Source organism: Globicephala melas, chromosome 9 (assembly GCF_963455315.2).
Source record: "Globicephala melas chromosome 9, mGloMel1.2, whole genome shotgun sequence".
Taxonomy (NCBI): Eukaryota; Metazoa; Chordata; class Mammalia; order Artiodactyla; family Delphinidae; genus Globicephala; species Globicephala melas.
Window position 1 is genome coordinate 5,589,098 of NC_083322.1, and position 21,164 is coordinate 5,610,261.

The window sequence follows — 21,164 nt, forward strand, 5'->3', positions numbered from 1 at the left end:
CTGACACTTTTGTTGTTGATGTTATTGCATCAGTAATAATCTAGCCTTATCATAAACCAAAATACATTTTAGTGTCATTTTGCTTTGCTTGGTCAAGCTTTTTACATTAAAAAAAGATAGTGTTACAGATCCACCTCAAAACTGAGTACCCCAGGCTAATCATGAGAAAAAAACATCAAATTCCAGTCAAAGGGCATCCTCCAGAGTATCTGCCCAGTGCTCCTCAAAACTACCGAGACCATCAAACCAAGGTGTGAAGAGCTGTCACTGCCAAGAGGAGCCCAAGGAGACAGGGCTACATGTGAGGTGCTGTCCTGGAGGGAGAGAAACTAAGGCAATTGAGTAATTGTAACAGACGTACCACACGGATGTAAGCCGCTAGTGGTGAGGGCACACATGTCACCACCTGGGGGCTGGTGATGCTGCAGAGGGAACAGAGGGCCCAGCTCTCCACGCCCTGCTGGCCTGGGGGCTGCAGGTGTGAGCAGGGAAGTCCTGGGGGGCCTGGCGGGGAGTCACAGCCCCAGCGGACTCAGGAGAACGTGGGCCGTGCCCCACACAGCCCCGTCATCAGGGTGGACGCTGCCGGCTGCAGCACTGATCCTGACATGGTTGTCGGATTGTGACTCAGAGTATGGGATGGATACCGTGAGTCTATACTGAGACAGACAGACCGACAGATACCTCTCCTCTACAGAAATATTCCAAGCACAGTAAGTTCCCTACATACAAACGAGTTCCGTTCCAAGAGTGCATTCGTAAGTCTAAATTTGTTGTTAAGTCCAACAAAGTTAGCCTAGATGCCCAACTAACACAATCGGCTATATAGTACTGTACTGTAATAGGTTTAGAATACTTTTCACACTACTAATACATTAAAAACAAACACAAAAAATAAAGAACATCTTTAATCTTACAGTACAGTACCGTGAAAAGTACAGTAGTGCAGTACAACAGCTGGCATCCAGGGGCTGGCACCGAGTGACAGGCAAGAAGAGTTACTGACTGGAGGAGGGGGAGGAGGTGGGAGACGGTAGAGCTGAAGGGTCGTCAGCAACAGGAGGCGGAGGGCCAGCTGCCATGTCACTCACGCCCGACGCTGACGGCACAGGGTCCGGTTCCTTGCTGGACTCAGTTCTATCTACCCGGCTGAAAACACGATCCAGCTGTGTCTGGGTAGCAGCTCTTTTTTTCTTATCATAGATGACACGGTGGCACTGGATTGCTGAACGGCTGCTGCAGCCTTCGTGTAGCGTTCGTTGTACGTTAAGGTCCCGTGCCTCCAGCACTAGCAGCGCCTCCTCAAGCAGAGAACCCCCTTGCCGTTGCCTGCGTCGTGAATCTCTTTGGTTCTTCAGTTACTTCTTCCTCTTGTCTCTCTTCGTCCTTTCTCTGGGCCTGCAGTTCCATCAGGTCTTCATTCGTAGGCTCCTCACGTTGCACAGCAAGGAGTTCAGTGATGTCGTCCTCTTGCAGATCTAGCTCCAGCTTCTCACTGAGGGTCTCTAAGTTGCTGAAGACCTCTTTGGACTCTTCATCCACCTTCTCAAATCCACGAAAATCATGAACAAACTGTGGGGAAAGGTTCTTCCAAACCCCATTCATGGTGACGGCCGTAACCTCATGCCAGGCAAAGTCAATTTTTTTTTATGGCTTGTAGATGTTATAGGCCTTCAGAGATTGTCGCAGGGCTGTTCCTGATTCGTCAGTCGCCTTTACTGCCTGACGCAAAGTGTGACATAAATAATATTTCTTGAAAGTCGCTATAACTCCCTGGTCCATAGGTTGGATGAGCGACGTAGTATTCGGTGGCAGGTGCACTACTTTGACGTTGGGATGCAAGTCATCCATGAATGGGGGGTCGCCCGGAGCATTGCAGAGCGACAAAAGAATGTGGAATGGGACGTTCTTCTCCAAGCAATATTTCTCTACCTCCGGGATAAAGTGGTGGAAAAACCAGTCCTGGAAAACGGCCTGTGTAACCCAGGCCTTGGGGTTATTCTTCCACACAATAGGAAGAGAGCCCTTGGCTCTGTTTCTGAGGGCCCTTGGGTTCTCTGAATGATAAACTAAGAGAGGCTTCGCTTCATATCACCGGAAACACTGCCACCAAACAACAGAGTTAGCCTGTCCTTTGCTGCGCTATAGCCTGGCATCAACTTTCCCTCCTTCCTGAGGTAACTTTGGTCTGGCATCCTTTTCCAGCACAGTCCTGTCTCGTCCACATTAAACACCTGCTCAGGTAAATACGCACCTTCATCAATAATTTCTAGAAGCGTTTCAGGAAATTCCTGGGCAGCTACCGTATCTGCACTCGCTGTCTCGCCGCTTACTTTTACGTTGTGAAGGTTGGCTCCAGTCTTGAACCGATGAAGCCAGCCGTGGCTGGCATTAAAAGATGCACCCTCTGATTCTTCGCCGTGTTTCTTCTTCAAGCCTTCATAAAGGCTCTTAGCTTTCTCTTGAATCTGCATTAAGCTGAGCGGGACTCAACACTAATGCTGGTCCTGCATCCACACACTGAGACGTTTCTCCATCTCCTCCACCAATTTTCCACGCTTCTTCGATATTACTGTCTGCACAGCAGACTTTACATGTTCCATGATCTTGCCCTTGTTCTTTAGAATCGTGCCGATGGTTGAACGACTCATCTTACAAGAATGAGCGGCATCTACCATCTTTTCACCTCGCTCCACTCTCTCAATTATTTTCACATTTGTTTCCGTCGTTATCGCTTGGCCCTTCTTAGCGGCACCGGCTACATCACCACTGTTTTTACGCTTGCTTCCGGACACCCTGGGCTTGAAATAAAGATGCTGTACTCCTGTACTCTATACAGTCCTGCACAGTAAAGTGCGCAAGAGCACAACCACTTGTCGAAGATGCGCGCTCATGACAGTGTACGCCAGACACGTGAACTGACTTTTGTGATTGGACATGTGAAGGCACATTCACCTCTTTGAAAGTTCACAACTTGAAGGTTCACGCGTAGAGGATTTACTGTAATTCATGCAGATGCTTCGCCCTCAGGGAGGTGGGCCGTGACTTCCCTGCCAAGACTGCAGTGTGGGAAGAGGGGGAAGAGTCCCTGTAGGGGAAAGACCCGACAGATCCTGCCTGGGCCAGGTGACCCAGGTGATGAGGTGTGTTGACAGCAGGTGCCCTAGGTACAGTGGGATGCGAAGGCACCTCGCCTTCTGGTCTTCCTGCTAAAACACACAAACCCCAAAACTGAGACCATGAGAAAAACATCATACAAATCCGGAATGAGGGCCGTTCTACAGAATGCCTGACCAGTACTCCTGGTCAAGGTCTCAAGGTCAAGTACTCAAGGTCATCAAACACAAGGAATGTCTGAGAAGCCATCACTGCCTAGGGCAGGCTACGGAGCATGATGACTAAATGTGCTGTCCTGGATGGGGTCCTGGGACAGAAGAAGGATGTTAGGGGAAAACTAAGGCAACCCTATTAAAGAGTGAACTTTTTAGTAATGTGTCAGTGATGGTTCGTTGGTTGTGACAGATGTGCCGGAGGAACGTCAGATGTTATCTTTAGGGGAAATCCGGTATGGGGTGTCTAAGGAACTGCTGTGTCTTCACAGCTTCTCTATATAAATCTAAAGCTATTCAAAATAAAATGTTTATTTAGGTATTTTTAAAAATTAACAGACAAATTAAGATGTTACCCCAAAATATGTTTAACACAAAGCTTACAGTGTTTTAAAAATTCTAAAAGTTCGAATATTTCTTTCCATAGTATTTTAAGATTTTATTTCAGATACTTGTATTGTGATGTTAACATCTATAAAATGTGCACTCCTTTTATGAAAATTCTTGATTTAATTAACAGACAAACTGTCTTGTAAGGGTTCCATTCTGGGAGATGGAGTGTTACATTTTATTATAGTTTCCCCCTTGATGTCCTTCATTTGCATTTTAGGAGAATGGATTTGACCAGCACTTTGTAAACTTTGTAAGTTAAATGTTAGTGACGCGTGGGCTTGCCTGCACTGGTCCTTTGAGCCTTGTGTCTGCACAGATCCCCTCTGAATAGGCTTCGAGGAAACGACTCATTGAGCAGCCTGGTAGTCGTCCTCCTTGGCCGTGCGGGAGCAGTGATGGCAGAGAAGGACCCGGACTTTGCGTGTGGCTGTCGTGTGAACGTCCCGCATTCCAGTTCTTTCCTGTGCAAGACTCCTGTTTTCTGGGAGATAAACGTTTTGAGAGAAACGGAAGCACGCTGACTCAGATTCCATCCGTCCATCCGTCCACTCACCGACGGCCGCTTACCTGGTTCATCAGCCCGGCCTTGTCCTGTGGTAGCACTCATGACAGTGTAGTGACGGTTAATGCCTCTCCCGCACTGGTCTGTAGTACCTGCAAGGCAGCGGCATGTGTGTTGGGTCCCCAGGGACCCCCAGCCTCCAGCTCCGTGGAAGCTGTTGGGAGCAGATGGCCGTGGGCGCCTCGCCTGCATCCAGGTTCTCCTGTTTGAACAGCTCCGACCGAGGGTGTTCTCTGGCAGCTGGGCTTGTGGGCGTGGGGCAGGAATGTCAGAGGTCATGCCCCAGGGTAACCCCTCACCAAAGAGGGCGGGGTGCTCCTGACTAGGAGGCAGTTCTGAGGTCCGTGCGTGGCCTCTCCGGGGTCCCCAGCAGCTGCCGGTCTGCACAGAGCTGTGACCTGCTTCCCGGAGCTCCCTTTTTTGACTCTTTCCTTCCGTCTCACTTCCCCTGGTCTCGGGGTCAGCTTTGGGAGAACCCACACTGAGACCGTATGCAGTAAGTCGGTATCTATCGACGAAATTAATAAGCATAGTAAATGAGTAAGATCCTGACCATTCAAAGAAATTATCATCCAGGAAGAAAAAGGTTATCAGAGCTGTGCAGATCCCATGAATGAGACATAAAGCGACGACTGATGAGAAGTACAGATAGAACATGCGTATTCAGGGGAAGAAGTCGCTGCAGACTTCCCTCCTTACCCTCCTGACTCAGGGTCAGCTCCTGCCTGGTGACCTTGAGCCATCCAGCACCTCACCTGTCGCGTGGCTCACATCCCGGTGCCCTCGTTCTGCCATCCGGTGAGCTGGGAGGACAGAGGTGTGTCTGCTGTGTCCCCTCATGTCTCGACACTGGGACAGTGCCCCGCAGACAGCAGCTTCACAGGTGTCTGTTGGGCCCGTGCGTTCATGGGGAGACTAAGCGGCAGAGTTTCCATGAGGAGAGGGTTGGAGTCGTGGGCACGGATTCAAATCCCACTCCAGTCACTGCCTAACTTGCTGATTTCAGGCCGGTTGCTCAGTCAGCTCATATGTAAAGAAATCGAGGCACACCCTTCAAGGTCGTGACATCAATTAAATGAGGTCATTTCCTGTAGTACCTGGAGTTACAGCACAGAAATGAGCGCTCAGATGTTCACTGCTTTTATGGAGAAGATGGCATTTGAGGTTGGGTTGAAATTGGACGAGAAAAAAGTGGAGAAGGGAGTTTGAATTACAGCAGAAGGAACAAATGCCAGAAAGTGAGATTAAGGACGGTAGGGAGCTTATTAGCAGGGAGCTGTGTGCCTGGACCCGAGAACAGGAAGTAGGGAAATGAGGCCACGGAGAAGCCAGACCACGGAGGTTCGTGAATGCCAGCCTGAGTTGTCTGACTTTATTCCACAAGCAGAAGGGGAGATATCTGAGAAGGGAACTGCCCATGAAGTGATGGGATTATGAACTATGAGTTACAGTACCCTGAAGAGAGGTCAGAAATGAAAATAGAGGTTTGGGAGCGGTTCACATAGTTTATCATGAAATTGGCAAACCAGTCAGCATATACCGCCTGTTCACCACAGTAGGAAATAGAATAACAGGGGTCCTTTCCACAGTCAAGGAACTTGGTTAGCGTCACACCGTTTAACACTTATCTTGCTAATTAGTATGTACAATATAGTAATTTTTTTCTTCTGGGATATTTCCCAGGTAATCTGAATCTTCCCCAAATGAACAGATGGGTATGGGCTTAGCGGCATTGTCAAAGAGGTCTCTTGGAGGTGTATTCCTTGAGTGAACCAGGAGATAGGAGTGAGGTCCTCCTGGGCAGTGGGCAGTGGGCCATTGTCCGGCTACGGGCACAGCTTTGGAGTCACAGTACCTTGTCATTCGTTTTGCCAACTGTCAATTAACTTCTACAGAAATTTAAATAATAAAGGCTACTTTATGTGCATTTGTTCACATCGTGGCTGTTTTCAGGGCTCCTTGTGTAGATCCTTATTTCCATTTCATGTTTATATAAATGATGCCTTCAGGTTTTTTAAATTTCCAGTTATTCCTTGCTAGTATATAGAAATACAGTGGCATGTTTTTTTGTTGTTGTTTTTTACTAACTGCATTCTCTGACCTTGCTAAACTCTTTTTTTAGATCTGGGAACTTTTTTGTAGATTCTTTGGTGTTTTCTGTGTAGAAAATCACAGAGTCTGCCAATAAAGACAGTTTTGCTTTTTCCTTTTATATCCGTAGCCTTCATTTTTTTTTCTTGCCTTCTTGTACTAGTGAGGACAGCAGTGTTGATCATCATGAGCGTCTCGCTCTTACAGGGAAAACACTTCTTATTTTCCATTGTCTGTTAGCAGTAGATTTTTCATGCATACTCTTTTTTTGTAATTTTTTTATGCGGTACGCGGGCCTCTCACTGTTGTGGCCCCTCCTGCCGCGGAGCACAGGCTCCGGACGCGCAGGCTCAGCGGCCTCCGCGGCATGTGGGATCCTCCCGGACCGGGGCACGAACCCGTGTCCCCTGCATCGGCAGGCGGACTCCCAACCACTGCGCCACCAGGGAAGCCCTGCATACTCTTAATCTGATAGAGGAAGTTCTTTACTGTTACTGATGTGTGCCTTTTTTTTCTTTCCTTTTCAGCAGAAGACTCAGAAAGTGGTGTTTACATGCGATTCATGAGGTCACACAAGTGTTACGACATCGTTCCAACCAGCTCCAAGCTTGTGGTCTTTGATACCACGTTACAAGTGAGTGTGCCCAGTTTCCCTGAATCTGGGGTATATTATTTGGTGCCTGCTTTGTCGGGTAAGTTAAATCCAGCAGGACCCGCAGACAGTATCCAGTCCTATCTGCACGTCAGGTCCTGTGCTGAGGTTTTGTCTGAGTTGTCAGTCGTCATGGCAGCCTTCTGGGGAATGTGCTGTTTTACGGATAAGGAAGCTCATTATCTAGAGTTTGCTCACATTCTAGCATTTAAGAACTCAGCCCACAGAGCTGGTGAGTGACGGGGCCTGGAATTGGCGCTCGGGTCTGTGTGATGCGTGCCGGCCCCAAGCCCTTAAACGCTAGCTGCACCTCCTCCCTCGGCTCGTCCTGAAGGCCTGAGCTATTTAGTAGAACAGTGAAGTTGAAATAATACTGGTTCAAAAGAAAGCATCGCTCAGGTGGGTAATCTCCTAAGAGAAAACTCTGCTGATCTCTTTCAGCAGAAAATTTGAACCTGATTATTTTGGTGTGAAAATTATGCTTGTTGTAACTCGTTTTATACCAATATGACTTACAGTCAGACGTGAAAAGTCCCAAATGCTACATTCAATGCGACGACCAGAGTACATCCGGTGTAATAAAATACGTGTGCATACACAGGTATACGTGTGTGCATTTGGTGTATAGATTTACACATCAATCTTTACCAAGCAGGATTGTGTTCACCTGGGCTCCCCAAAAGTAGAGGCTGAGCCAGGAATTCATGGGCAGTGGGCGCTTTAACTGGACGTCCTGCCAGGGGAGCCCCTGGGGGACTGGGGGAGAAGGGGAAGGGGCAAAGGCCAGGGAGGGCAGCCTCCGCTGATCCCTCAGGGGGACCCCAGCGGGTAAGGTGCCTGTGCGAGTTCACCTGGCCTCTTTCAGCCTCGTCCAGGGCTGCCCTGGGAGATGTGTGCCCTGGCCCTGCCAGCTCGTCCCAGCGCTCGGGGCCCTCTCCCCAGGCCTCCCCCGCCTGCTCTGCTGGCGCCCCCAGCGGCCCGCCCTGTGGCTCTTCCTTGAGGACGCCTGGGCTCTAGGAGCTCCTTTGCCTGCATTCGGTCTCAGCTGCACAGGATTCTCAAGAATGTAGACATGGCTTAGTTCTTAATTTTATTTTCCAATTTTTTTTTTTTTTTATAAATTGGCCTAAAATCCTATGACTTTGCTAAATTCACTTCGGACCAGGTAACCTTCAAGGTCCCTTCTACAACTCTGATTCTTTGACACAAAGAGGACAGAGAGGCATCCAGGTGCAGTGTTACAGGAAATACTCTCTACCACGGTAACTACAGACTTCAATAGTAAAGTAACGAGAAATTCTGAATTCCCCAAATAAAGAAGTAGACCAGCCCGTCTCACCCTCGCTCCACCCTCCAAAGTCCTGACCGTCGCTTTCCACCAACAGAAAAGCACATGACAGTGCATACGCCCTGCACCTGCTTTCACTCCTGTTCAGCTTTTCCCGTGTTGTAAAATTAACTCTTTTCTGAATTTAGAATTTAGCCAGAGTGAGTAAGACATGAAAAATGTGATGCTTTATGGATCATCGGAGGTCACTAATCCAGTGACTCTCACTTCCCTAATTAGTAGAAGCTGCATGTGCCTGTCTCCTGGAAGTCACGAATCCTTGAGGCTCTAAGCTTTAAAGGAGCTAAAATTGGTTACCATGGAAATGGGGGGGTTGGCACTGGTTACAGCAAAGTTAAAGATGTGTTTGAAAGGGCTGACTCGACTGTTGTCTAGACACAGACAGCAGTGGTGGTCGTGGACGTGTCTCGAGAACGAGGGAAGCGAGCAGGGGAGACACAGCCCGTCCCCGAGACCAGGTGACCGTCCTCTGGGTGGGGTCGTGGCCTAGACGGCTCCCTGTGTGCGCGTGTGATGGGACAGCATGGAGCCACCGAGGAGGGCGGAAAAGACGTTTGTGGAGAATGTGTTTGTTTTTTTTTTAAGATTTAATTTTTTATTTATTTTTGGCTGTGTTGGGTCTTCGTTGCTGTGCGCGGGCTTTCTCTAGTTGCCGCGAGTGGGGGCTACTCTTCGTTGTGGTGCGCGGGCTTCTCATTGCGGTGGCTTCTCTTGCTGCAGAGCACGGGCTCTAGGCGCGTGGACTTCAGTAGTTGCGACATGTGGGCTCAGTAGTTGTGGCTCGTGGGCTCTAGAGCGTGGGCTCAGTAGTTGTGGCGCACAGGCTTAGTTGCTCTGCGGCATGTGAGGTCTTCCTGGACCAGGGCTCGAACCCATGTCCCCTGCATTGGCAGGTGGATTCTTATCCACTGCGCCACCGGGGACATCCCCTAATGTATTTATTTTTAAGTTAAAAAAAAGCAGGTTGCAGAGCAACACTTACATTCTGACCAAGTTACCCTGAGGGCCCAGAGTATCAGAGACACAGCTGGTCTGGGAACCAGAGTCAGCTGTTCACAGGTGGACTGAAAACGGGGTCGCAGACAGTGGAGAAGAGAGGGAGAGAAGGGCCGCTCGCCCCAGGCGGCCGCGCCCTCAGCCTCTAGCTCGGCCTCTGTGAGGCCCGTGGGCCTCCCGCAGGCGGGGCTGTGACGCGCCCCAGGGTCCTGTCGCTCAGTCTCGCGTCAGTGTGAGAGACGGCGCCTTGGTCCTGGTGCCCCGGAGCCCAGTGCACGTCCTAGAGTCGCGTCCCTCCCCCTTGGCCCGCCTGGTTCTCCCTCGGCGTCGGCGGTCGTCCGGAGCCCCGACTGCGGTGTGACTGAGGGAGGGGGTGATGCCCGACTCCCACCGGCTCCCTCACCCAGTGTCGCGGGGTGCCCGGTGCTCAGGCTGGACGGGGCGGACGCCGCCCGCTCGGCTTGCACGGTCACTCGGCATCTCAGCCGAGTTGTTCCTTCCCGACCAGGGCCCCGTAGTAAGCCGGGAACTGTTTCTCAAGAGGAAAAGAATTACCTGCAGACGAAGGCATGGCTTTTTGCTCTTTGTTTGTTTGTTCCAAAAACCCAGTGAATCTCCTGCTGGTGCCTGATGGGGGCCTCATTCGGCGTCCCCAGCTCGGCCTTGCGGGGGGCCCCAGGCCCGGGTGGACGAGGGGCCTGCCCTGCCGCAGAGCTGTGTCTTGCTCTGGGCCCCTGTGAAGACTCACTCTGACCGTGTCAGAGCAGCGCTCAGACACAGTGTGTGCCGCTTGCGGAGACCTGCCAAGGGTGGCAGGGGTGCGGGCAGCAGCCTGAGTGGCATGGGGGTCTCTCTGACGCTCCAGGCCGTGGCCTCCCTCACTGGCTGGCTGGCCGATGTCACACCGAGGCGTCTGAAGCATTGCCACTTCCTGCCCATCAGACCCGTCAGCACTGTGTCATCGATGTCACGGGACCGTGTGATGTGAGGCCTGTGGGGTGGTCAGCATCTCTGCAGACTGCGTGCAGTCACAGAGCCAGAGGTGAGGGTGTGCGAGCGTGCCATGCAATGTCAAGGCAGACTGCTTCTCGGGGTCCTTGTACGTTGGTAGAGGGAAAAAGCGTGCGCGGCTGACGGCTGCAGGGCCCTGCGATGCTGCGTCTGGAGTTACAGGAATCCAGTCACTCTGGGAGATGCGGTCCCAGCCAGACGGGCAGCTTCCCTGGGGTGTGACGGCCAGCCTCTCCATCTGCGCACTTCCCCAGGGATGCTCTGCTGTGCTTGGCTTGCCAATCTGGTAGCTTCAGGGGCGTCCTCCCTGGGCCTCCTTGGCACGATGTCCCTCGCCGCGTGGGTCCGAGAGCCAGTGTAGGGATCCCAATGACATGCTCAGGACTGAGCGGGTAACCACGGTGTGGCCTGCAGCCCCGTGAGCTCCTTGTGCTTGACCTTGGCTGCGACTCCGTCTGTCACCTGACTGACCGTAAGCCCCGCCTTTGACCAGTGACCATGGTGGCATTTGGGGTTCTAGGAATCAGCGTCCACTCAGAGCCAGCATCCGGTCACCCTGGAAAGTCTGCGTCTCCTTTTCCCCAGTGCTCAGTCATCCTAGGAAGTGGGACAGGAGGAACGGCACGTCCTGGGCGGGGCACTGTCCTCGGGGGACCCCGCGCCCCTCAGAACGGGGCTCTGGGTCTGAGAGCGGCTCAGGTCTGGAAACGGTGAGAGGACAAGACTCCGTGTTGGTGACTCAGGTTGGGGTTTTGGCCCCTGGACTGAGAATTTCTCTTGTTACGTAGATCAGGCAACACTTTAGAGGACCATGCATCTGTCTCACTTCTAGGGATGCTGTAACTGGGTAGCCACGACCAAACCGTCTGCGAATCAGAACATTCTCACCCCTGGCCACGAGCCTGCCCTGCTCCCTCAGGACCTGCCACCACACTGGCATCAGTGAGGCCGTCATGGTGCTGCCCCCTGCAGAGCGCAGCCAGCACGCAGCTTCTCGGGGTAGGGGTCCCCGCACGCAGACATTTCTCAGAAACCTGGGGAGGCTGTGACCTCGGGGCCCTTTGGGGGAAGGTGCAGGCCGCATGTGCTGAAATCTCCCTGAGCCTGTGGGTTCACTCTTCCTCGTTAGGCCTCCGAAGTTCTGGCATCTCGGCCTTCTCAAACATGCACTCAGCAATGCCCTGCATTTCAAGGCAGTCAACTCAGAAAGCTTCAGAGCCGTTCCCAGTGGCATGCACTAAACATTAAATCCACATTTCTGGTAAATCCACCTGTGTCAATAAACCCTACCATATCCAGTGTTCAGTTCCCTCTCCTTGGTCTAATATTATTAGAAGCTATTCCCACACTTACTTCCCAGGTTTCTGCAGATATGAAATAGCGGAGCTTTATCGTTGTTTCCATGTGTGAGGCCCCGTCTCGGGGTCAGGCTGGAGTCTGTCCCCAGTCACAGGTCTCGGGGCCGCAGAGGCAGCTGTGGTTGTCTGGGGAATGGAGAACGAGCGACCCCGTGCAAGGCGTCTGCCCAGGAACACTTGCTGCTGGGCTTCCAGGCAAAGAAAGGCCATTCTGACACCACGCAGCCGGCCGTTTCCACTGCCAAGGGAGGCTCGGAGTCGCTCTGGCATTCAGGAATCTCTGCTTCGTCCGAGTCCAGCCCTGTGGCTGTGCTGGGTTCCAGGGCTCCTCCTGCACTCCTTCCAAACCAGTGCCCCGGCTTTCACGTCAGAGACCAGGGAGACTGAGTTCGGGGTGGTGACTCTCCGAGTCCCGCAGAATTACATTTTGTGTTGGATTTGGGAAAGGTCAGCCTGGTAGCTACAAGAGAAGGGCTTTTTAGGGCTGCCATAGAGGCTGCCAGGTTCTCGGTGACCGAGAGTCCCCAGTCGGAGCTTGTCCTTTCCCCGGTGTGTGAGCCCCATCCTCTGGCAGGACTCTGCCCACACCAGATCCCATGTTCCTTTCGCTGCAGTGATAGCTAGTGCAGCAGCCCCTGGCCCCTGCTCTCCTCTGGCGGCTGCAGAGTTGGGCAGGGACACCACGGTCACAGGTGATGCTTGTTCCCTCTCAATGCCGCTGCCTGCCCGGGGTCGCTGGGGATCTGAGTCCCCGCTGACCCAGAGCTCAGCACTGTGTTCAGGCCCAAAGACATGCGCCCGGTCCCAAACCCTCTGTCCCCAGAACCCTGCCTGGTGCGTGCGCTTCTGTATCAGTCAGGGTCCAGTCAGGACACAGAAGCCATAGCAGCCGTTGAACAGAAAACTAACATAAACCAGTGGTAATTGGACGTAAGTCAACTGGGTCACTGACAGGGTAAGTACTGACCTCTGAGGCAGCGTTCTCAGACCTGCAGCTGTAGCATCACTAGGAAATTCCGGGACACACAGACAGACCATCAGGCCACCTCAGACCCACTAAACCGAAAGTCATGGTGAGGCCCAGTGGTCGTGCCTTACCGAGTCCTTCCAGCAGTTCTGGTTCTAGCGCTCTGCGGCTCGAAAACCGCTGCTCTGGGGCATCGTGGAGGTAAGGAAGAGCCTGTGGCGCCTTCCGAGGGGCCGCCTCTGGCTGGGGCTGTGCCTTGGCGGCAGGCGGTGGGGGGAGAGCGTGGGGAGGCCGCTCAGGCGGGACTCAGCCGCTGCTGCTGCAGGAGGGAAGCAGGTGGAGCGGCCGGCAGGCGGGAAGCCCCCAGGTAGGGACGTGCGCCGGGCCGGGCCCTCTCCCCACACTCCTGTGTCCTAACCTCCAGGCGCTGCGGAACATGACCTTACCTGGACGTACGGCCACTAAGAGGTAATTAGTAACGAAGGCGTCGGTCCCATAGTCCACCGTGATTGGCGTCATTATACAAAGGGGAGATATGGACACAGAATCCTGCATACGGGGAGAGTACCGGTGACAATGAAGGCAGAAATCAGTGTGACGCGTGTGCAAGCCCAGGGGTGTCAGGGCGTGCCTGCACACCACCAGCGGCCAGGTGAGAAGCCTAGAACAGATCTTTCTGCACAGAAAAGGAACCAAGCCTGCTGACACCCTGATCTCAGACTTCCAGCCTCCAGGACTGTGAGACGATCAGTCTCTGTCGTTTGTGCCCCTAGTTCATGGTGCTCTGTTGTGTCCGCCCTTGCGCACCGATACAGGTGGTCATTGGGTGAAGCAGCCCGTCTTCAGCCCAGCCCTCCAGTCCTCGCTGGCCTCCCTTCTGTCAGGCTGCAGTAGAGCCCATGGCAGACTTGAGATGTGGTCCACAGGGCCCCAGTGTCACGAAGCAGAGTCAGAAGGGAGGGTTTGGGGCTGAGAGACAGTAATTTAGTAAATGACGGAGTAGAGAACACATACCATCCCTTCCGAAGAAGTCTGGCAGCGCAGATAGTACTGATAGGTATGGTTTAGTGCCTTCAGGTTCTAAATGGTAACTTCTCAGGAGGTATGGAAGGCTCCAGAGTAAATAGAATTGCACAGTGGAATCATCACTTCCAGGACTGGGCGGCGACGGGAACACTGGGAATCATGGGTCTTCCCTCACGATGGCAGTGTGAGGGAATGTGCGTTTCTAGCAACATTCTACTAACAACGTTTTCAATAAACTTTTTTAGATTGATAGAAGAGTTGTGAGGATAGTACAGATCGTTCCCATATACCCCACACCCAGTTCGCTCCATTCTTGCCATCTTACGTTAGTATGGTCACATTTGTCACAGTTAACGAACCAGTATTGATACGTAGTTATTGCCTGAAGTTCATAGTTTGTTTAGATTTCCCTGTGTCTTTCCTGATGTCATTTTTCTGCTCGAGGATCCCATCCAGGTTACTGTTAACATTTAGTCGTCACGTCCCCTTAGGCTCCCCTTTGCTGTGACAGTTTCTCAGACTTCCTGGCTTTTGGGAACCTTGACAGTTTTGAGGAGCTGGCCAGGTGTGCTGTAGGCTGCCCCCAAATGGAATTTGTTGGCTGTTTTTTCCTCATGACCAGACTTGGATTATGGCTTTGGAAGGAAGACCACAGAGGTAAAGTGCTCCTCACGTCATATCAGACCTGCTTACTGCTTACCGCTGTCGATCTTAACCGCAGTCACCTGGCTGCGGTATGTCTATCAGGCTTCTTTACTGTAAAGTTTCTCTTTTCCATACTGTTCTCTTTAGGAGAAGGTCACTCTGCACCGCCCACACGTAAGGAGTGGGGAGTTGAGGGCTACGCAAGTAGTTGGAATTCTTCTGCAAAGGACATGTGTTCCTTCCTTTAACTTATTTATTCAGTCATTTGTGTCGGCATACGTTTATGGAGATATACATACATATATATATATATTCCATTAGGTTATAATCCACTATTACTTTGTTTTATTGTTCAAATCATTCCAATTGATACGCTTATAATAGTGCCAATGAAAGAGAATACAGGCAAGTGTCCAAATAAGTGGCTGTTTGCCAAACACGGGTGTTTAGAAGAACATGTAGAAAATACAGAAAGACGAGCATATAAGTAAGTTGAAGAAGGGCATGACTAGGAGGGGGCTGCCCAGGGTCCTCTTAATAGGGGTTAGACTCGAGATCCACAAGCGGGAAGCAGGTGCTCACCTGCTTTAGAAGCAAGAAAGATAAGGGTTCGCTCTGTTGCTCAAGATTCATGCTGCAGGTGCTGATAAAGAGGAAGGGAAACTCTTCAGCCCGTTTTGTGCTTTTTCATTATCAAGGAAAATGATCTTCAAAACGGAAAAAGTACAGTGAATGGTGATTAGAAGATCTTACAGCCCAGGATAGGTGTGGACGGTAGGAGGTGCCTCTTTGCTTTCTGATCCCTAGTTTAGTCAGGATGCAGACTGCCAGGATGCAGGCTCTCAGTGGGAGTGGAAGAATGGTGGAGAACAGGTCTGAGGCCTGACGCCTTAGGTTCCAGGTGAGAGGAAAAAGAGTCCTCAGAAAACGGTGGGAAATGTGGTGTCATTCCCAGGTAAGGGGTTTGAATGAATTATTCATAAAGTAATAAAAGTAGTAATCTCTGGAAACCTATCACGAACCGACCCCAGAAAGTCAGGGAGATGAACCCGATTTCCTTTTGGGACTGTTCGTAGATGTGGTAATACCGTGAAAGGCGAATCTGGGTTTCATCTTGACGGTTGACAGAGCCTCGTGCCCTGTCCTGATGGAGAAGATGCAGAAGTGTATCTTGGCAGCTCAGTGAACTGCTGGCTTACGGACCTTAGGGGAACGTCAGTGAAATCGCAGTCTGCCTGGAGCGAGGTTTCTAGCTGTACTGGATGCCTCTCGCGGTCCGGGCCACCTGCTACTGCAGCCAGCCCTGCAGGCGTGGTGGGCGGCACCCCCGCTTCCGTAACCAGCGGGGATGAGCAGGTGGGGAAACGCCCCTGCCTCGCACGCTCGGGGAGGACGATCCCAGTGCCGTGGAGCCCCTGCCAGGCCCCTGTCCTGCGGCCAGCTCCACCACCCTTCACACACTGACACTGGCTCCCCTGCTAGCCTGTGTCACTCCTGCCCCCGGGACCACGTTCTCAAATAAACCACGTGCGAGCCAGGCTCTGCTTTCTGGGTGAGACACTGCTGGGGCGCCTTGAGATTCTTTCACTCTAAGCTCGGCAGCCTCTGGAACAATGACTTGAATACCGACTTTGTTGACCGCATCCTCTGATCGACAGATGACTTGAAACCAGGAGAGAGAGCGAATAATAACCCATATCCAGAAAGAGTCCCCCGTAAGCTGAATTATTCCTAGGCCTAATGAAAGTACCTGCCACCCAGAGCAGTGGGAATTAGAGCGCGTCGCAGAAGAGCATAAGGCTGGGGGTTCAGAACTGTGGCGGCGTGAGGGCGACCTGACGCGGCCCCGCCCCCATCAGGCTCACGCGGGGCGGGACCTGCTGATGCCGACAGCCAGCAGACTGCTAACCCAGAAGCACGGGCCGTGGTTTTAAGCGTCACGCAGTTTAAAAGTGGTACGAGAAGAGCTTACCTGAAAACAGCAGTCCCTGTTCCTTACGCCCTTGTCGTCATACTCCCCAGAACCGACAGTTCAGCTGTTAAATCTGGCGTTCACTGCCACATTACCTTGATTCATCAGTTTTAGACACGTTTTCCTCCCTAATTCGGTAGCTGGGTTCTTTGTTCCTTGTGTGGCTTCCTTCCTCCCCTCACACCCGGTGTCACCATCTCAGTACCGGGGTGCTTTCATTCATTTGACTGTGTCACTGGGCCCAGTGGTTTACGTGGTTACATTTCCTGTTTGTACAGTTCAGTGTTGTTCCTGGAGCTTAGAATTCTTCCGTTTTTTATTTTCTTTGAACACCTAAGGCTTTTCCCACCGGCTGACTTCTCAGTAGGATTTCCTGTGCAGCTGGACTTGGCCCACATTTCCAGCCCTACTTGGAGCCACGCCTGCGGCTCTGCGTCTTCTTGCCCGTCACCGTCACCTGAGACTTTCACGGGTTCATGGTGGGAATTGCCTCCACCCTCTCCTGATTTTTGAACACATGCTTTTCTGCTTTCCTGCTTTATTCTCTCTGTTTTGGCGGAGCACTTTCTCCAGGAGCTTCCGGCCCTAGTGCACTCGGGCTGCATAACAAAACCCCGCAGGCTGGCAGGCTTCACAGGAATTTCTCCCCCAGCCCTGGAGGCTGAGAGTCCAAAGACCAAGTGCCGGTGGCGTCAGTTCCTGGCGAGGCCTCTCTTCCTGGCTTGCAGACAGCTGCCTGGAGCGCACGAGAGCTCTGGTCTTTCTCATACGGACACTAATCCCAACCCTGTGGCCTCATCGAACGCTCTCCAGCTCCATCAGGGGGTGCAAACGTCAGGGGGGTCAGGGGGTGCAAACGCTGTCCGTACACGTCCCAGGAAAAGATGCATGAGAGTTAGCTACTGAGGTCGGTTGAGAATTTCGAAGGCGTCCCATTGCTTTTAGCTGCCAGTGTCGCTGAAGAGACAGCTGTCGTGGTTTTTCTCTTCTTTAATCTCCATCTTTTTATGTGCGGTTTTCCCCCTCGGAAGCTTTTGGGGTTTTCTCTCTATCTCTGGTGCTTCCACGCTGGGCGCCTGGTTGTGGTCTTTTCCACTGTGAGCCAGGCACCCGATGGGCCTTTGGACCTGACACACGTGTCACTCGGTCCATGTTCACTGTGCTGTTCGTTCCGAGATTCTCTATCTGCTGTTTCCTTTCTTCTGGAACTTCAGTCGGGAGATCTTGGGCCCCCTGAATTGATCCTTTAATATTCTTATCCTGTCTCCTTCTCTCATTACTTTTCTGTTCTACTTCTTAGAAGCTTCTTTGTTCTTAACCCATCCAGTGAGACGTATTCAAAACTAGAAGTTGTGCAGCTGCAACGTTCAAGGTTGTGTCGAGTGGCTCGTAATTAAGAGTGAGCACCGACAGCTGGGGAGTGATCACAGGGGAGCTTCTGCCTCGGGGGGTCTCACTGAAGAGTGTTGGGCCACTGTCTTTTTCATTGGAAGCCCCCAAATGTTCATCTCTGTGTAGTTCATTTCTGAAGCGGTTTCTCCAGGAAAATAATCCTTTGATGGTGATGGCGGGTGGCTTTGGTCATGACCTGATTTGAAACAATCTTCCTGTTTGTTTTCAGCCCTGCCCCTGCCCAAGCATCGGAGCCTCCAGTCGTGGGTCCTCCAGGTCGGGGGTATCAGTGGGCTCCTCTCCCCGCCCCTCCCCATGAGGTTCCTCCTCTTGGTCAGCGTGAACCGTGCTCCACCCGCTTCTCGTCCTGGCATCTCCTCGCTCATTTTCCTTCTAGTTTATACTCCCTGTAGTTTGAGAATAACTTTTCAAGAGGAAGAGATGTCAGAGATGTTTCTCTGCCACTTTTAAACCTAAGGAGCCATGAGGGAAACTCCAGGAAGGAGATACATGAGGTCCTGCGGGAGTAGAGGAGGGATTCGCCTCGGCCGGGCATGACGTGGGTAGGTTATGTTGAGGACTTAGAAGTTACAGGCAAACTGGGCTTTAACAGGTGGAGCAGAAGGTAAGTCCATTTGAAGTAGAAGGAACATTGTGACACAGCCAAAACAACGGAAGATAAGTTCACGGACTGAGGAGTCGGCTGGACCGTAGGGGTCAGGCTGGGGCTGCATCGCAGAGGGTCTTGGAGACCAAACCTGAGAAGCTGGGCCCATCCTTGCTCAGGGGAGACGCCGTCAGGTGTTGTGAAATCCATTTGACGAGCTCTGATGTAAAAACTTAGTAAACTGTAGTGAACAGTTTTAAAGAGCTTTAGCTATGCATCAGCATTAATTTTAAAAGCCCCACAATTAATTTAATTATTGAGAATCAGGGTAAAACTGTGTATGGAAAGCAGGGAAGCATTAGAGGAATCAGATTCCCATTTTTGGGGAACACAGATGTGCTACTTGGCATTTAGATTGCCAGAATCTCTTAGCGCGACTAAGGCCGGCTTACCCTTTGTAAAAATCATTTTTATAGGGCTTCCCTGGTGGCGCAGTGGTTGAGAGTCCGCCTGCCGATGCAGGGGACACGGGTTCGTGCCCCGGTCCGGGAAGATCCCACATGCCGCGAGGTGGCTGGGCCCGTGAGCCATGGCCGCTGAGCCTGCGTGTCCAGAGCCTGTGCTCCGCAACGGGAGAGGCCACAACAGTGAGAGGCCCGCGTACCGCAAAAAAAAAAAAAAAAAAAAAAAAATCATTTTTATATAAGACTTTTATTTTCCTCTTTACTTAGCTGATTATCACATTTGGTTGTTTGAAAATCCTATTAAGGGCTTCCCTGGTGGTGCAGTGGTTAGGAATCTGCCTGCCAATGCAGGGGACATGGGTTCGAGCCCTGGTCTGGGAAGGTCCCACATGCCGTGGAGCAACTAAGCCCGTGCGCCACAACTACTGAGCCTGCACTCTAGAGCCTGTGAGCCATAACTACTGAAGCCTGTGCACCTAGAGCCCATGCTCCGCAACAAGAGAAGCCACCGCAGTGAAAAGCCCACGCACCGCAACAAAGAGTAGCCCCCACTCGCCGCAACTAGAGAAAGCCCGTGCTCAGCAACAAAGACCCAGTGCAGCCAAAAGTAAATAAATAAATTTATAAAAAAGAAAAAAGAAAATCCTATTAAAATATAAAATTTTTAATTGGTAACAGTTTGAGCAAATTGCATTATCAGTTGAAAGAAATTTTCAGAGGCACTCAAGGCCCCTAGAGTTTTTCCCTTAGAAGTAGACTGCGCCAGTCCTCTTTCCGCCTGTTGATGGTTCGCTGGTGACACACTGTGCCTTCTGTAATTGAGGAGTTTCCTGAGCGGAGTCTTAAATTGCCCCTCAAACACTCCGTGCACGTGGTGCTGAGAAAGCCAAGTTTAGAAGGTTTCGTCCCTGCAGAGGCTGCACTCAAACCACAGCAGCAGGCAGGGCTGCTGGTCTGGGGACACTGAGACGTCCCCCGCTAAGATGCTGTGAGCACGTCTTGTCCACTTTAGGGAGTTCTGTCGGGTCTCTGGAGGGTGGAATTGTGACTCCCTCCATGACGTGTGGACCTGTCAGCAGTTTGTGTGGCTGAAATTAAAACTAACTCATTCTCTGCTTCTGGTCTGTCAGTAGAGAGTGGAAAATTAAAGCTCTTATTCTTTTTAGCTCTTCATAGCAAGTCTGGTTAGTCCACGCACTTGCGGGAGTTCCCTGGTGGCCTAGTGGTTAGGATTCAGCACTTCCACTGCCGAGCGCCCAGGTTCAGCCCCTGGTCAGGGAACTGAGATCCTGCGAGCCGTGCGGCGTGGCCAAAAAATGAACAAAAACAAAAAAAACATGCCCTTGTGAGGAAAGCGCTATCTGTTAGCCCCATCTTGTAGCTAAGAATGTTGAGGCTCAGAGAGGGTTAAGGACCTGAGCTGACGAAAAGTCAGTCTGTCCAGTTGGTCCTGCAGCCTCGCCCACTGAAGCCACTAGGAGGCTTTTTTGCTTCACGCCAAGTAGTTTCCTTAGCATCTGGTTGTTTTATTAATACCTTCTTGTGCAGAAGTGAAGGCACTTTTCACCTTGAACTCTTCATGTCCCCTTTGCCGCTGGACGGCTGCTTCCCTGGGTTTTTCCCTCACGTGACATCAGCAGTGTATCCTCAGGATGACCTGAGGTCAGCACACATCACCACCCCACCCTCTGCGTCCCTGGCCTGTCCGTCTTCGGTACCTGAGAGAGTCAGTGCTGTGCGGGCATTTCCTTGTGTTTTGTGTGCAGAGGCCTTGAAGCCCCTTTCGTAACTAACTTGGAGCATTTAGGGGCTGTTTAAGAGCTTGTAGGCAGCAGGTTAGAGAAGTTATTGTGGGGAAGCAGGATTTTCTCTGTTCCTGAAAGGTCATTACATTGAGTGTTAAAGTTAGGCCCTGCTTCTGTTGGTGTTGCCATCAGTCTGATTGCTGCTCCTTTGGAAGTTAATGTCTCTTCTTCCCTCTGGCTGGTTTTCTCTTTGCTTTTGATTTTTAGCATCTTACCTATGATGTGCTGGGTGTGGTTTTCTTTGTATTCTTCCTGCCTGGGTTCTATCTGATGCTTTTGATAGATTCAGATTTTCTATTGAAAGTCGCCTATTTGAACATGATTTGGAAAATGCCTTTGGAAAAACTCCAGAATTTTGTAGCTCAGTTCATATCTTTCTTTTCTCTCAAGAATTGTAGTTCCCTGAATCCTGCCTGCGTGCTGCCCGCCAGTGCTTTCTAACAGGGATTTGTATGTTTTGTCCAACTCGTGCGGTTGTTTTCAGCTACTTCATCATGGCCAAACCAGAACTTTCCGGAGTGGCTTTTCAACAGCTGTGGTCACTTA

At 51.5% G+C, this 21,164-nt stretch overlaps 1 protein-coding gene across 14 annotated transcripts in view; it reads left to right on the top strand.

Moving 5' to 3' along the window:
• PRKAG2 (protein kinase AMP-activated non-catalytic subunit gamma 2) overlaps nucleotides 1–21,164 on the top strand; it is a 276,868-nt gene that overhangs the window by 230,545 nt on the left and 25,159 nt on the right. For 10 of the 14 annotated variants that reach the window (XM_060305086.2, XM_030854266.3, XM_060305085.2 and 7 more), the window contains one exon: nucleotides 6,903–7,009. In XM_060305086.2, coding sequence (XP_060161069.1) covers nucleotides 6,903–7,009 — 107 coding nt within the window. The remainder of the gene's footprint in view (nucleotides 1–6,902; nucleotides 7,010–21,164) is intronic. The other 4 variants (XM_030854267.3, XM_060305089.2, XM_060305091.1 and 1 more) reach the window with 1 other exon arrangement.